Source organism: Colletes gigas, unplaced genomic scaffold, assembly GCF_013123115.1.
Source record: "Colletes gigas isolate AHSC1104 unplaced genomic scaffold, ASM1312311v1 Colletes_gigas_Sc00012, whole genome shotgun sequence".
Taxonomy (NCBI): Eukaryota; Metazoa; Arthropoda; class Insecta; order Hymenoptera; family Colletidae; genus Colletes; species Colletes gigas.
This window is the reverse complement of record NW_025106641.1, coordinates 4,067,241-4,083,960: the sequence shown is the minus strand read 5'-3', so window position 1 is coordinate 4,083,960 and position 16,720 is coordinate 4,067,241. Positions and strand designations below refer to the sequence as shown.

Here is a 16,720-nt window from a genome sequence, read left to right as displayed (position 1 = left end):
ATTAATTATTCTGATTAACACTACAATAAAAGATTTACATAAATTAACATGTTATCCTTATACGGTGATCACGTTTGTAATAATGCACATTCCAAATAAACTGCCATCTTGATTTGTAAAAGAAAATAGGAAATAAAGCCTATCACATTATGAAAAGGAATATTAAAAAATATTTTATATACGCTTGATTAAGAGTACTACGAATTGAATTGAAAAACACGCAAAAAATATCCATTATATTTTCGATACAACAAAAAGTGCACACTCCGTTCGATTTAGATTGACATAAAATGATATATCGATTCAAATTTAATTCTAAATGGAAACTTTGGGAATAAATGAAAATCTAACTCGATCATCCTTCAAATTTATTGCATAATTGATTCAACACAAACTCCTATTTACCCTCGGACATTATTCTGAAATTCTGATTATGAAATTGTAACACAACATTGCGTTGGTAGAAAAAACACGAATACAAATGAAAAAAGAGAACTATCTAAAGAGTCAAAACTGGACGAAAATAATTAGAAACAAAAAAACCGTATTTGTGTTTATTTTTTATTAATATTTGTACCATCAGTTTTTGTTTATTTTTCTGTTGTTTCCGTTTCTTTTTCCATTAAATATTACGAAACAAATTTTGTTTATATTAGATTTGGCACGTTCTTTTTGCTAACACTCACAACCTTCCAGGTCTCGTGGATAAGTCGAAGATGAAAACATCTCCAACGAGCATCAGGATGGTGGACCGAAGCTGCAAAATATCCAAGCGTCCAATTACTGAATTTCATGCAAGATAACGGACTGATTTCGTCAAGCTTAGAAAAATCTAAAGAGAAGGATTAGGAAGAAGATGAAGAAAATTGGCAGACATTTTTCAACATTCATAGAAACCAAATTTGAAATCAAACCCCAAGCTTTCAAATTGAGAACATCACTGGACCTATGAGAACTGAAGAAACTTAATAAAATAATACTGTCACGATGAAAATGAAAATATTACATTCAAAACGATGGCAGAATGTTTCAACATACAAAAAACCACAAGACAGATATTTTTAAATATTCCTGCTGGACCAGCGATTGAACGAAATCTTAAGATCGAAGAAAAATAACCGATGAAGGAGGGAGATCTATTACAAAAAATTAAAAAGAAAATTAATAAAAATTGTTAGAAACAGAAGGAAATGGAACTGATGAAACTGTTTGATTCGATTGGTCTTGTAAATGTTATTTGGAACAAAAGATTTATAACTAATTTCATTTGAAACGTTGCATAATAACGTTTAGAAGATTTAGAACAATTTTTGAAAGAAAGAAAACCATGAATAATTTGCAAAACAGAGTAATAATTAATTACTGTTTCAATTAACATTTTCGGACCAGTGACAAAAAAAAAATAGTGATACTTTTTTATAACGCTTGTTTTCGTTTTTCCTCGTTGCTTTGGTTCGTTAAGTTTATTCTTCGTTTTGTTGATTAGAATTATTAGACAGCGTTACAAAAAATTTAACGGGTTCTTTGTTAAAAAATGTTACATGTTTGTTAAGTTTTTTCGAGCGCGCTCTCCCTTGTTCTCGTTAAAGTTAATATTAAATCCGACAAACTAAAAAAAAAAACCGCAGTTACGTTTTGTTTCAAGTTACATCTTTGTTTTATGTTCGAAATAAAAAAAAAAGGAAAGCGAAAAAAAAGGAAAACATATTTTACGTTGAAAGTATTCGATTTTCACGCATAAAAAAAAGTTTAAACGTTACACGTTGTGTGTGAAAAATGAATTCGTGCATGCTTTTCGCGTAAAATATATACACGGGAAACGAACAAATTTTTTACGAACGTTTTGTTTCTGTTTATAAGTGGTTAAAGAAAATGTTTTCCATTATTTTTGTTACTTTAATGAAAACGTTTTTTTAAATGTTGAGTTGATTTGTTACGAATTACGTTAATGCTTGACTGAAAAGTATTGTTGTCTGTTTCCTTTTTTTTTTTTTAGACGGGTTTCACCGCAGTGCCTTGAGTTTGTTAATCGATCGTTCGTTAAAATCATAACTGTACGAATGAATGAAACAGTATACGAACATATTCTGAAGTACGATGTATGAATGAATCGATAATCCGATTGATTCTTTTATGTATTCGTTTACAAATTACTAAATTAATATTAATTTTAAGGTTCACGGATCGCTTCGTCGTTTATTTATTGAACTTACACTATTGTTGATCACAGAACGAACGATCGAAGACGATAAATTGATTCGTTCAGCGTATCGTTGATCAATCTGTTTCGTCGTTCACGCGTGTATTCGGTAAAGTAATAGTTTAAAGAAGCGATTCGTTCGATAAATCGATAATGTAATACATTAATATTGTAGATCCGCGTGTGAATTCAACCGTATAGTCTGTAATTACTTTACTCGCTTACTGTTTAGTTTTACTTGCGTGTTAATTAATTTCTTTCTAAATTGTATCTATCGTCACTAAAAATTGTATGTTTTCGTATGCTTTTTTTTCGAATTTATTCACCGGAAATTGTTAGTCTAGCGTCGACTGGTTATTGTAAACATTGTTTGTATTTAAACTACCCAGAATCTGCGACTCGCTTTTCAGCAATATTCACAGAAATTTCAAATAAAATTCGACTCACAATTTTAGAAGAAGCTTCAGAACCTTGTACCCTCCGGACGAAAAAAAGTTCTCCGACAACAAAAATACTCGCCCTTTGATTCGTGCCACCGTAGATAAAAATCATCGAGGCGCTCTATGGTCGAAATAAATTCCCGTCGACCTTAAACTCTCGAAGAATTTCGAGTTTTGCATTTACTCAAATCCCGTCGTACACCGCGCTTAAAATTCAAATACGTTTCTAAATGTATTCACCGCGACGGGGAAGAGATTTTTTCGAAACCGAACGCGAAACCTTCGAAACTCCGCGTCGAAATTACTGAAAAACGGAAATGAAACTGAACGCGCTCGATGCGTATATTTAAAGGGGATCGGGCGTCCAGTGGAAAATATATGTGGAAAAACTCGGGGAAGGAGATAGAAACAGTCGGGAACCGTTACCTGGAATCGATAAAACGAAACTTGGGAAAGGAAAGGCAAGGAGGACAAGCAGAAGCAGAACGATTCGCGATGGAACGAAAGATATGCAACAAGGACTTGGAAATTGGTTGTCTGACCGTACACAATTCAGAGTGGAAAAATGTGACGAACGACGCTCGTTGGAAAGGCCAGGTATACGATTTCAAACTGACAAATATTCTTAAAGGTTTGAATGGCTTCGCAGTAACATAGTGTCTCCCCGCCACGCGACACGGTTCTTCGAACGACGCCCAAAATCGACCAAATTTCACTTACGAATAATAAATTAAATTAAATTAGAACCCGCTAAACGGATGGCCTTTTGAACCGACGACCATAATCGTGGAAAATTTATAATCGCAATGGTACAGGGATTAGAAACTATTGTAACATCGATTTTCGTTCTCGAAACGGTGTTATGACTGTTATGATAACAAATTTTGTTGGATACGTTTCCTGAAAGAATCTAAATTTTGTTGAGTATGAGTATATTACTTTTGGTAATGGTAATTTAATCAGAGCTGATTAAACGAAGGAAATTCGGAGGTGGAGTAGAATAAATGTGACTTTGACTGAAAGAAGATGGATCCTCTGTAATAGAGCACGCAGTGGAAGGTGGTCTACCTCAAGAAGGTATAAAAGGCTCTGTCTAAGGAATGAAGTGGCTCAGTCGTTCGAAAAACGATCGAGGGTTCGGAATCAGTCTGGAAGGCCCTTCTGTGCGTTTCTCCGCCTCTTCTTTTTCCAACTCTTCCTTCGTCCTGACGTGGTCCTCACTGGTTCCATAATTTCTCCGGCAAGGAGAAAGGTGGATTCATTAAAATCGTTCTCGGTATACGCCAAGCTGTTAACAAGGAAGATCGTGTAGTAAAAACTGAAGAACGAAAGTCGAGAGGAAGAAAGCGAAATTTTCGAAAAAGGATCGTTCGAACGAAAAACTGAAAGGATATATTCATCGACGGGTATTTGGCGCAGGTGTACGAAGAAAGGAAAAGTAATCGAGAGTGAAATTTTTTGGGGGAAAAAAGTGAAGGACCGTTGAAAACGAAGTTTCGGGAAGCAAGTACATTCTACCGGGTAAGAAGAAATATTAAAAGAAGAAGGGGGAGGGAACAAGAAGAGCAAAGAGAAGAAGGGCGTAGAAGGAGATGGGTTTAGTGGAGGAAGGAAGGGAAGACTGAAGAAGGAAAATAAGACGGAAGGAAGAAGGGGGTGAAGGGAGAATGTAAAAGAGGGCAGAGGAATAAAGCAGGAAGAAAAAGGGAGCGTGAAGGAAGACGGAAGTGAAGGTAGAAGGGAGAACGAAGTAGAGCAGTGGAAGAGGGAAGGAAGGAAAGAAAAATAGAATAGGCAGAGAGTGGTGGAAAAAGGAAAGAAGGAAATACGACGGATAGAAGGAGAGTGAGAGCAAGGAGTAAGAGAGGTGGCTCCGAAGGTGTTCCGGAGGGACAAGTTTTTCGAGTGCACTTGCTCTTCTTCGTTCGGGGGCAGAGGGTGAAGAAGACAGCGATGGCCGGATGGTGGAGCCTCGGTGGTGCTTTTCTTCTGCTTTTTGGTATTCTCCTTGCTCCCTATTTGTACAAGATCAACTGGATCAAGGTGAGTCTTCTTTGATACCTTTGCCCGGCTTACCTACTTACAGTGGCTCACGAAAGTATTCGAACCCGGGGCTTGAAAACTGCTATAATATAGGTTTAGCCTCTTAAAACAGTTACCAAGAACTTTTAGCCCGAATAGCTCTTAGAAAGAACCGAACTTTCGGTTAATTCGTTTAATTTTAATTTATGAATAACTCGGAACTGAATAAAAAATAACAGTCGTAGAATTTATACGAAAACGGTACGATTCGACTTTTGTAATATTTATCCCGAACGTAAATTCTTCGTAACAGTTTCGACAACAATTTTTACGCAACGATTCGAAACAACTATTTTTAAAAACTTATCGAGACATGCACGAGTGTTTTCTTATGTAGGTTTGAATGAACGTATAAAAAAAAACTGATAGAACGCGATGATCGCGTTAGATTACCATAGAATTAACATTAAATTTCAATTGAAAGCGAGCCAAGTCTGCGTTAAAGTTACGTATGTTACAATGCTACGTCAACTGTTACCGAATATATCTCATTCTCTTGCTCGGCCAAACGGTCGATCTTTGCATCAATGATTTTCGTTATTAATAACGTGGCAAAAATGTATCGCGAGAAATCGGTAAGAGTATAGATAGCGAAACAATTTGTAACAGAAGCAATTGCATCGCGAGATAACATTGCTATTAAATCTGCGGTTCTGTTTCATTTTTATCCGGTAGAAATCGACGCGATGACATTATGTTTACAGACGAGGAAGCAAATTTCTTTCGCGCGTGACATCGTAAAACTAGAGGAGTCCTTTTTCTTTGTATCAGCGACTCGTGGCATTCTTAAAATAACAAAATGTCGAATTTCAGAAGCATAGATACTATTCGAGTCGATCGATACCAATAATTAACCATCGAAAGATCGTTTAAATTTAGAAAAGACGTTATTAAATTTCGACAAAAGTCCAAAATGCATACTAAATTTGATAATGTTACTTTTTTTTATCGTTGGTTCCCCTAGCATTTCTTTCTTCTTTTTTTAGGATTTAAGATTGGAGGGCGACAACAGGAAGATTTTAGCGAATCATTTAGAATCGAAGAAACGCAAATTGGGTAAACTTCCTCCCGTTTATCCAAATGGATGGTTCGCCCTTTTAGAAAGTTCCCAATTGGAGAAGCGCCAAGTGAAACACGTGGCGGCTCTTGGGCAAAATTTTGCTGTTTTCAGGTACTAACAACGTTCTAACGACATTTACCTGATAAGATTGCAATGGAATAATTAACAGCAATATTCGTTTAAAGAACAGATAAAGGGACGGTAAGGATTTTAGACGCTTACTGTCCTCATCTTGGCGCTAACATGGCAGAGGGTGGACGTGTCAAGGGGGATTGTTTAGAATGTCCCTTCCATGGTTGGCAGTTTCGTGGCTCCGATGGGCAGTGCGATCACATTCCATACTCTGACAAAGGTAATATAGATTAGCGTTAATTTTAATTACTTTTTACTTTTAAAAAAATTATTAAGGTACCAATGCCTTACCGACGCCTGCTAAAAATAACATTTTTTTGTATCTCTGACCATTTTAGAGATACAGATTTTCCCCAATTGCATTGGATGCCCTTGCATAACGCATTGTTTGGTATTTTCATTTTAGTGCCGCACATTGCGCGAACAAAAAAATGGAAAAGTTGCGAAGCCAACGAGATTATTTTTGTTTGGCACCATGCGGAAGGATTGGAACCAAGTTGGGAGCCGCAGACAGTCAGTCATGTATCAAACCGAGCATGGCGTTATCAAGGTCGAAACGAATTTCTTATCAACTGCCACATACAGGTCAGTTTAATGAGATTACAAATAATTTGTTTCTTTTTTTTTTACTCTGATCGTATAATTAAACGGACATCGTGAACGATAAACAAATCTTATCTTTAAGAATTTCAGAAATACGCTCTTCGAATATGTATCGTTACTGACTCGTCACGCTACAACCTCGTTGTATATTTTATCGATAATTATTTGATACGTATCGCTAACGATAAGTAAAATTGTTTTACATAGCTGGTTTGAATTGACCCTCTTGCAGATCAAATTCACCCTTTTGAATATGTACAAAGGGATTAATTCATGGCGCAAAAAGGTGAATATGACCTGCAGAAGGTTTGGAAATCCTTAAAAACATTGTAAACAATTACGAATAGCTTTGCATTAACAGCACATGTAAGTACAAATACAGGATATTTCGCAAAATTATGTATTTGTCATTCTTCATAGTGGAACCATTGAACGAAAACTGTCCGGTTATCGAATAAAATGTTTAGAAACTAAGATTAACGAATAAAAAAAAGAAAATTCCTTACATTTATCATGGAAACTAAAATCAAGGAAACCAATTTGCCATTAACTTCTCGATCGACAAAGATCTCTTAGTCTTTCTCTTTTTCTTTTTCCTGTTTTTAGATATCTGTTAAGTAAGGCAGATGGATATTTGAAATAAGAAATGGATTTTGGACTCCTTGATTGCAGCCTCCATGATGAATCCTAAGAACAATGATCGATACATCTGGTTGGAACAGGTAAGAAATCCGTCGATATACCCGACAAAAATGCGTGAAAAATTCAAGCTTCTTCTCTCAACTATTTAAACCAGTAAAAATAATTTTAGATATATAGTAAATTAAAACCCACACACGCACCCAAAATTAATTAAAACCTTCGACAGAAAAATTGTTCGAACTAATAAGGAGATATGAATATTACACACGAATAATACAATAACGTAAGCAAAGAAACAATATTCTTAACAATTTATAGGTATTTTTTTAACCCGATATTATATTGTTCGTGTGTGATAATAATTAATTTAACACATTAATGTGAAACGGTAAATTAAGAATTTATTGCTTGTTTTAGGAGGTCGCAGAAAATGGCGCCGATACGGCGCACCTGAGCGCGGTGCACGGACCGATGATATTCTCGAACATCATACATACATTTTCATGCGTTGGTCGTCATTCTTGGACGAACGTTGGTTGGAGACCGCACAATGTGTTTACAGAAAGCAATAGATCGGACGGGGACGAACCAAAGAAAGAAAACAGCGAAAACTTGAACCACAGAGCGTACACGACTCTTAGGCACACATTAATTTTGTTCGAGAAGTACAAACTTTGGAACTTGGATGTGTATGTTCAACAAATCGGTCCAGGCTACGTTGAATTGACGATGGACACCTATTTTGGGCGCATGTGTATTTTTCAAACAGTGACACCGATGGAACCCCTTTTGCAGAAGGTTCCATATTTTATTTAAACTTTTCAAGCTATGTTTTTCTTACACTATTTCGTAACATTCTTCGTTCGCGTTAATTTAACGAACTATATCGACGTAAGTTCACGCAGTCCTTTCACGAGATTCAAACAGTAAAGTAGACGATTTAAATATAATTAATTTTTATTCCTGAAATAGGAGACATCCTGTTTCATGGTTTCCATATAAATCTTTAATAAAACAGCGAATTAACCGAGGAAGTTGTTACATCGAGTCATTAACGGTACACATATTATGTTATTCTCATTTTAAATCAAAAACGTATAAATTCCAATGGAACGCAATATACTATAAATTTTAATAAAGGAAACTTACAATAAGATTTGTTGTTTTTTTTTTACTTAAAGATCTTCGTCCAGTGAATTATTCGATAAGAATCTAAAAACAGAATTGACTAAATCATCGTGACTTAATAAACTTTATAATTATCATTACTATAATTATTAATATTATTGTTGTTATTATTGTTGTTACTAGGTGACTCATTTAATTTATGCCGCACCGCTGCTTGCTCCATACGCCTGTATAATATTCTTAGGAGAGTGTTTAATGTTTGAAAGAGATGTAGCCATTTGGAACCGAAAGAAATTCGAAAAACAGCCGCTCCTCGTGAAAGAAGATAAAAGTATTCTTAACTACCGCAGGTGGTACTCCCAATTTTATTCACAGCATAGTCCCAGTTATCATTCAGCTATGAGATCGTTACAATGGTAGCATATATTTTCTCTATTACAATGAAAGGTCATCCGACCTTTGAAGACATTACCACAAGATTTTATAATATTAATAATAATTATAACAATGATAGTATTAATGATTAAAAAGTATAAATATTACCTAATGTAATAAAATACAGGAATACCAGTTCCATTTGCATAGTGTTAATAAATACCTTTTCTGGCCGTAATGTGCGCTATGTTTAATCGAATACTCGAATACTATACAATCGACCATATTATTTCTGTTAAGTATTATTAAATGTTGTACCACAAAAAACCGTATATCTTTGTGCCGCTTGATTATTGTACCCTTTACTTATACATCCTCTCCCCTAAACAAACTTAATAAAATAATAATTTTAATTTATTGCGAGTTTGTTACGTTCCTTCATTAATTAATTAATTCGTAATAAAACACTCGAATAGGTGGACAAATTTTTCGGCGAAATTAAAAAATTTCAAATAGTTCTAAAAAAATTATTTTTGGTTGCAGGGGTCAATTACAATCATTTTTGGTCAATACATATACCCCCGAAATCCTACGTACTTTCGAGAAAAAAAATTCTTTACCGAAAATGTTTCTATAACTTTTTAACGAAGTCTCAATCAACAAATTAGAATGCCCCATTAAAATTAAATCAAGGGGTGGCCGAACACCCTGTACATTTCCTAATCTATAAAAGCGATTAGTTTCTCGAGTGAGCTCGACTTTGACAGCTCGAGTGTTTTGCTTTTATGTTTTAAACATTATTGGTCCGATAGCGACAAAGAAAGAAAATAGTTTACCTCTCGTTGCCGTCCCTATTATTTCTCTAGAGTGGGGATTAACGACCGTCACTGATAATACACGCAAACTGCCATTTATGGTGGCGTTACTATGGCAGAAGTCTTCTTTCGTCTTGCAAAGTAAAATCATGACTCACGAATTAAGCTTCGAGGACGTAAGTAGACATCTTAAATTTGTTGTGGCTTCTCTCCTTGGCCAATCGCATTTCATGTACACTATCCCAATATTTTAGCGGTCAATACATCGCAACATAACCTTTAAACACTCTTTCCTTGAATCTTTCTAATAACAATTTTTTTGAATAGACAGACGAAACTTCTATAATTAAAAACAACAAATAATTAATCTTACGATTTTGTAAAATACATTTTAATCATAATAGAAATAATTTCTCTAATCGATAACACTTTTTAAAATCTTGTTTCCTGATGCAGTTTCCAATTTTGAAATCAAAACATGTCTATATTAAGGACAAAAAACGTCTTCTGAGGATATTGAACACAATTTTGAGGGACGGATGTAAGTCTTTGCAGGTACATTTGTTATTATTCGTTCTATATCTATATTACAATAATAAAAGCATTTATGTAAACCATAATTATTGAAAGTACATATTATATTTGAAATGTTTAAAAATTTGAATCAATGTTAATTTATAATAACCTGCTACTTTCAGATCGTTACCGACTTTGATTTGACATTAACAAAGCAACATGTTAATGGTAAAAAGGTTCTCAGCAGTTTTGGTAAGCAAATATTCAAAGTAACTATTTTTTATTATAAGTTGTATATAGACTAACTATTACTATAAACAAATAAATGAGCATCAGAAATTGGTTAATTTTAAAACCAGGGATGTTCGGCAAGTGTAAGCAACTTTCGCTGACTTATACGGAAGAGTCGCATCGTCTCTATGACATGTACAGGCCAATTGAAATTGATCCTCATTTACCGCTTGAAACAAAAGCAGAAGCAATGACAAATTGGATAATTGCTGCAGAAGAAATATTAAAAGGAATACCTTTTAATCCTGATGAAATATTAGAAGTAGCCAAAACTTATGGAATGAATTTAAGGGATCATACTGAAGAACTTTTTAAAAAATTATATTCTGCTGGGATACCAATATTAGTTTTTAGTGCTGGCTTGGGAGATATTGTTGAAGCTATTTTAAGGGAACGTGGAGTTCTATTTGATAATGTAAAGGTAATATTTTTTAGAATTTTCATACGGGAACTGCATAAAGTTTATTTTGCCTCTAGTGCCTCAGTAGCTGAAATGCAATTTAGTTTTCTAAATATTTATACTTAATCAATAGTGATAATAATAAAATTAATAGTAATGGCAGTATTATTAGTAACAATTATTACATGAATTATAAGGTGATCTCAAATTTCCTCGAGTATAAGGATGGAAAATTAGCAGGCTTTAAAAATGAAAAATTAATTCACGTTTTCAACAAAAATGAATATGCCATAGAGCAGGAGCATCTTAATGTTCTTGAAGGAAGAAAAAATGTTCTTTTAATGGGTGATACTATAGGGGATGCATCAATGGTAGATGGCATGGGAGAGATAAACGCAGTACTAAAAATTGGTTTTCTTTATGACAATGTAAGTGTTGTGCATATATTGAGTACGTACGTCTCGAGTCTAAGAAGGTTAATATAAACGAAATGAAAGAGATCAAAAATAAATCGAACGGGCTATATTATTGAAATTACGCTAGAAGAAAACCTGCACTATGAAAACACATTTTCATAAAACTCTTGTAATTTTATTTCAGGCTGAAACTAGTTTGCGTTCGTATATGGAAGAATATGACATTGTCTTAGTCGATGATCAAACAATGCAAATTCCAATCGATATTCTTCGAATATTATAACAAATAATAAAATATATTTTCTATTTTTCTATTTCATTTGTAAACTATTTCTTTTCAACTTACTTCAAGTTTTAAGGTTATATTATCAATGACACGGAATGAAACCAATAATACTTTACCTAACACATTTGGGTAATTAAACAAAATATTTGTTGCTTCTGGCAATTGATTTTTCTTGCTTAAAACACGCACTTTTATAACTATACTAGATATACTTAATAAATATATTCTTCGGTAAAAATTGCTACGAGTTAGGGGTAACGACCATTTTCTTCGCCGTGAGCCACAAGAGTCCCACCAATCAGCCAATCAATTCCCCCACCCTATCAGGTTTCGCACTACAATAAAAGTTCGTTAGAAATGCACGGATTGGGACCGGAGCGTGAATTGTAACGTAGAGAAGGCACGATTCTGTACGATCGTTTCTTTCTTGTTTCTCTCCTTCGAAATGCATTTCATTCTTAACGAACTTACACTGTAGTTGAGTGCCCAGCAAGCTTTCGTCTTAACTTTGTAAAGTAGACATAGCAAGAGCAGTTCTTTTGTGATTGAACGAAACAAAAACGTAGAAGAGGGGGCTACAATTGGATTGCAAGTCTTCAGTTCGTCACCCCTGATCTAACGATAAGAAATCTTGTTAAATTGTGTGAATAAATATATTTCATGTTATATTTTAGTCTTACTAAATCTCCTCATTCTTTTAAAAGTTCGAAAAAATAAAATTCATATTTTCAAGAATAATGAATGCAACAGAAATAAATATTTAAAGTTTCTGTGTGTAAGTTCGAGGGGCCCCAGGAATCTATCTACGACTCCCGCCAAATTCGCGGATCATAGGTTAAGAACCACTGCTCTAGTAGCTTTTAAGAAAAAGAAATTGAGAACCGTCAACTACTATATAATACGTACCATAATCGTTATTAACCACAAAATATCTTGTGTATTTCAACAATAAAAATTGTGCGAATTTAGTTTTTGGAACAAAGGTCCGAATCGTGAGTAACTTTTAATTTGCAGTCGCTCGAATTAACTGAACGTTAAATCTTATTTCTGTTTGACACGAACCAATTTTATTGAATCAATAACATTTTATCTTGATTACATTGTGCTTGATACGACAAAAACCGAAGAATACAATTCAATTAATCGAATCTAATCGATACTAAATACTGCAATTAAAATTTGATGCCAAGTCATGAGTCGACTTAAGATTTCGTATAAATCAATATGAATAACTTTAAATCATTTACAAGTAATAAATTTAAAATTATTTCCTTGTAGGTATTATTTATCGATTGAAAGAATAATTGTCGAAATTATAAACTTTTAAAAATTGTGGAATATCGTTCCAGTAAAATTCACTTGCATTAAAACTAGTGATAAATACGAATACTAAATGGATAGTATTGCAGAAGCTTGTAATCAATTAAAAAAAGAGTATGATGGGTGCTTCAAATTTTGGTTTGCTGAAAAATTTCTAAAAGGAGAATTGGACGATTCAATGTGTTCAAATTATTTCAAATCGTACAACCAGTGTCTAAAGGTAATTAAATTTTCTTTTATTCGTTAATCATTCGCTATTTAAATCGTTCGATCTAACTGACTAATTTAAAATACGATTACTTCGAGAGTAGTAATAAGTCTAACGATTTACAAAATATAAAGTTTATGTTACGTATTAGTAAAATAAAAAATAAAAAAAAATACATGAATAAATCTTTATTTTAACGAAACAATGTTTCAAAATAACTATTCTACATATCATGCAACCCTCGCTTAACTTTAGTTTACGAATATCTCGAAAAGACTAACGAAATCTGATCTGACTGCCAAAAACGGTAAACGACAAATATATTCTTTACGAGACATCTTCCATTTTCTATATAGTGGACTGATAACGATATCAAACATGTATATAAATCGATATAATGTATGTGAGTATGTGTGCATACATAGGAATAAAGGGATTTAATTAACCCTAAAATACAGAAATAAAATTTTGTTATTGTCGTTAATAAATTCTAAAAGAAGACTCTTAACGCTTACCGTATCCCAACCTACATATACAATGAAATATTGCAAATCGAAATAACGGAAAAATGTCTAAACAAATTTCTAATCTACGAAGTGGACAGATTGCGCGGTGCACGGTTCGTTTTACTGCATAAGTTACAATAAAACAAATCAAATTCTTATGAAAAAAAATATAATGTCGATTTGACCAATGTTCGAACTCACAAATGTGAACGATAGAACGAAAAAGTATTAAACTAATTTAAATAGAAATAAACGTAACAATAATTATGGAAGCTTGCAAAGATTTGAAAGCGAAGTACGACGATTGCTTTAACGTTTGGTTCTCGGAAAAATTTTTACGCGGAAATTATGACGATAGTGAGTGTTCATCGTTGCTTAAAGTTTATACAAAGTGTGTCGCGGTAAGTTAGATTTAATGAAAATAACCTTCAAAAATATAGAAATGTTAATCTATTAGAATCAAAGTATGTACAGCAGGTACAAACAATAGTGTTGGAATGTACTTGACAACAATTTCACTATATTATTGTATTTGTATGATTTATTAAATTATTTTTTCATGGTATATTGTTAGTATACATTTGTATTCACTTTAGGAATAATGAACTCTTACGTTAAAACATTTTTGCACAATTTAAGAAAAGAATGTGTACAATATAATTATCTTGTGTTCCAGCAAGCAATGAAGGATCAAAATATAAACTTAGACGAAGTTGATGTATCACATTTGACAGCAGACAAAGAGAAAGCGACGGAAGGTTGACTTTGAATCTAATATAATTTTTGTTCTTATTTGTTTTGTTATGAAAGAAAAATTTACTACAGTTAAATAAATTCTAATAATTATTATAATGTAATTTATAATGATGTTTCCTACTTACCTTAGTATTATACTTCGTTACATCTCCTTTTAAATAATTTCTATTTTCCAATGCAGAAATTTTTAAATATAACGTCCAAAACTTCCTCATTGTTGATAGAACCTGTTATTTTTCCAAGTTCCCTCGCTGCACCTCTAATATCTTGTAAGGATATGGCCATGTCATAATTTTCAATTTCAGTCCTTTTTAAATATGTTTGAAGATATTCTACAACAAGTAATACATGACTTCTGTATCTTGCATGACTTATCACAGGATTTTCCTCAGATGGATCACCACAACTGTAATTAATAAATTAGAATAAAATATGTTTTATTCTAAATAAATATATAGATTTTATATACAAAGCAAATTACATTTCCTTCAAACACTGTGTCAATCTAAATATAAGTTGCTTTAAACCATCTTGTGTTTTACAGGAGATAACAACAACATTTTGCATTTCCCATATCTTTCTCTCTTCTTCTTCGATCAAATCCGCTTTATTCACTATGACAAGAGTTTTCTCCGTTTTTATTTCCAAAAGGTTCTTATAATGTTCCAAGAATTCCTCAAAAGAACTTTTGAAACTCTTTTTTGCGCTTATCATACATATTACGAGATCCGCCCTTTTCGTACATTCTTTCGCTCTCCTGATACCTTCCATTTCTATTTCATTTTCTGGATTATTCCTGATTCCTGCTGTGTCTGCAAGGATCATTGGATATCCACAAATATTTGTGGTCAGTTCTATAACATCCCTTGTGGTACCTGGAGTGGACGTGACAATAGCAGCATCTTTCTTGGAAAGCAAGTTCAAAAGACTACTTTTGCCCACATTGGGTTCTCCAAGGATTACTACACGCACTCCTGTACGCAAAATTTCTCCTTTCCTTCCATCGGATAGATGTTGCTGCATTTCTATAGTCAATTTTTCCAACATGGTTTTGGAATCTTTTAAAATATTAGATTCTAAACTGTGTTCTTCAGAGAAGTCAATGTAAGCTTCTAAGTTTGCCAGACAATGTAAAAGGGTAATTCTCCAAGTGTCGTAGAGTTGTCGAAGCGAACCGTTAGCTTGATTATAGGCCTGGTAAATTTATGATATTCGAAAAAGTTTAAATTCTAAAAATTGAACAAAACATTCTAACATATTCATTTGACAAGAATTTAATGGAATATTTTATACCTGTTTACGTTGCTTTTCAGTTTCTGCTTCTATTAAATCTCCTATACCTTCTGCTTCTGTCAAATCCAATTTCCCGTTTAAGAAAGCTCTTTTGGTGAATTCTCCAGCAGGTGCGTGTTGAAAGTGTAACTTTGAAAGCGCATTAAGAATTGATGCCACTACTGCAGGACCTCCATGAACTTGAAATTCTACAGTGTCCTCTCCGGTGAATGAATTAGGTTCTGAAATTTATTAGTATTTATTGAATACCATTGACTTTTTTCCCCCGTCATATTTTTAATATTATTCAACAATTAGTAGGACTTTTATATCTGGAATACCTGGAAACCAAAGGCAAAGACCTTTGTCTAGAACTTCTGTTGTTTCTGGATCACAAATGTTCCTTAAAACAGCTATTTTAGGTTTTAAATTCGATGTTTTCGTCATTTTTTTTAAAGCTATCGATGCCTCTGGACCGGATATCCGAATTACTGCCACTCCGCATTTACCATATCCTTTTATGTAAAAGATCATAAATGACAAAATTATGGATATTTAATATACATGCAATAATAACAGTTGCTTTGCTACTACAATGAAGTAGACATAATATTATTTAAAATTCATTTTTAATGTTATATATTTTACGAATAATAAAAATAATTGTTCTAACATAATGTTGACTTATAAAGAAGTTATATTGCATTTTTCATGTACATAATATATTTTAAATTGCAAATATTAATCTTGTATAATTTACTTCGATTTCAACGTATTTTTCTTTCCATTTATATTGTAACGAATTGCAAATAATCTTATTTAAACTTGAGAGACGCATGCGTAGTTAAAATTGGCGGAATACGAGACGTCTCGTTGGAGAAGAACATCGAACTTTCAAGCAGAAAGTGTGCACGTCGTGTAATTCATCAACGAATATGAAATATACGAAAGGTACAATGAAAATTATAATAACCGGAAGAAAGCGCGTAAATCGTAGAACATTGTTTGTGTCTGTTAATGTGCCTTTGCAGTGAAATTTCTGAATGAAAAATTCTGCATCTTGTTCCCGCGAAAGTAGTCAATAATTTCCATCTTTGTCCGTACAGAAATTTTCGAAACATCTGAATGTCCAGCAGTGAAATACCAAAAACTTTCGTCGATATAATACAACACTTTTATCGTGGCATTTATTTTACGTTACACTACGATCAGGTTAGGTATTCAAACTCGAGTGTTAACCAGCTAACAATGAGCATCGATGAAAGGGACGTA

At 33.3% G+C, this 16,720-nt stretch overlaps 4 protein-coding genes across 6 annotated transcripts; 3 read left to right on the top strand and 1 right to left on the bottom strand.

Moving 5' to 3' along the window:
• Positions 1 to 623: 623 nt before the first annotated feature.
• Positions 624 to 16,575, bottom strand: LOC122399133 (tRNA modification GTPase GTPBP3, mitochondrial). 2 transcript variants are annotated; one of them, XM_043399561.1, is made up of 6 exons: positions 16,422 to 16,575; positions 15,790 to 15,963; positions 15,470 to 15,690; positions 14,658 to 15,370; positions 14,302 to 14,582; positions 624 to 757 (listed from the first exon to the last, which is right to left on the bottom strand). In XM_043399561.1, the coding sequence occupies exons 1-5, from the start codon at positions 16,567 to 16,569 to the stop codon at positions 14,342 to 14,344; spliced, it is 1,497 nt and encodes a 498-aa protein (XP_043255496.1). In that variant the 5' UTR covers positions 16,570 to 16,575; the 3' UTR covers positions 624 to 757; positions 14,302 to 14,341. The 2 variants fall into 2 exon arrangements, with proteins under 2 accessions (XP_043255496.1, XP_043255495.1); XM_043399560.1 differs by lacking the exon at positions 624 to 757 and adding an exon at positions 9,652 to 9,817.
• On the top strand, positions 3,659 to 8,724 carry LOC122399135 (cholesterol 7-desaturase nvd). The gene is made up of 6 exons (XM_043399564.1): positions 3,659 to 4,683; positions 5,709 to 5,893; positions 5,968 to 6,134; positions 6,321 to 6,499; positions 7,577 to 7,957; positions 8,471 to 8,724. The coding sequence occupies exons 1-6, from the start codon at positions 4,594 to 4,596 to the stop codon at positions 8,705 to 8,707; spliced, it is 1,239 nt and encodes a 412-aa protein (XP_043255499.1). The 5' UTR covers positions 3,659 to 4,593; the 3' UTR covers positions 8,708 to 8,724.
• On the top strand, positions 9,556 to 11,890 carry LOC122399136 (7-methylguanosine phosphate-specific 5'-nucleotidase). Its single transcript, XM_043399565.1, has 6 exons — positions 9,556 to 9,653; positions 9,934 to 10,032; positions 10,176 to 10,245; positions 10,353 to 10,705; positions 10,882 to 11,112; positions 11,285 to 11,890. Exons 1-6 carry the CDS (start codon positions 9,576 to 9,578, stop codon positions 11,381 to 11,383), a joined length of 930 nt encoding a protein of 309 aa, XP_043255500.1. The 5' UTR covers positions 9,556 to 9,575; the 3' UTR covers positions 11,384 to 11,890.
• LOC122399138 (TP53-regulated inhibitor of apoptosis 1-like) lies at positions 12,275 to 14,231 on the top strand. 2 transcript variants are annotated; one of them, XM_043399573.1, is made up of 3 exons: positions 12,275 to 12,378; positions 12,665 to 12,926; positions 14,097 to 14,231. In XM_043399573.1, exons 2-3 carry the CDS (start codon positions 12,780 to 12,782, stop codon positions 14,181 to 14,183), a joined length of 234 nt encoding a protein of 77 aa, XP_043255508.1. In that variant the 5' UTR covers positions 12,275 to 12,378; positions 12,665 to 12,779; the 3' UTR covers positions 14,184 to 14,231. The 2 variants fall into 2 exon arrangements, with proteins under 2 accessions (XP_043255508.1, XP_043255509.1); XM_043399574.1 differs by having other exon boundaries at positions 12,299 to 12,369.
• Positions 16,576 to 16,720: the final 145 nt, after the last annotated feature.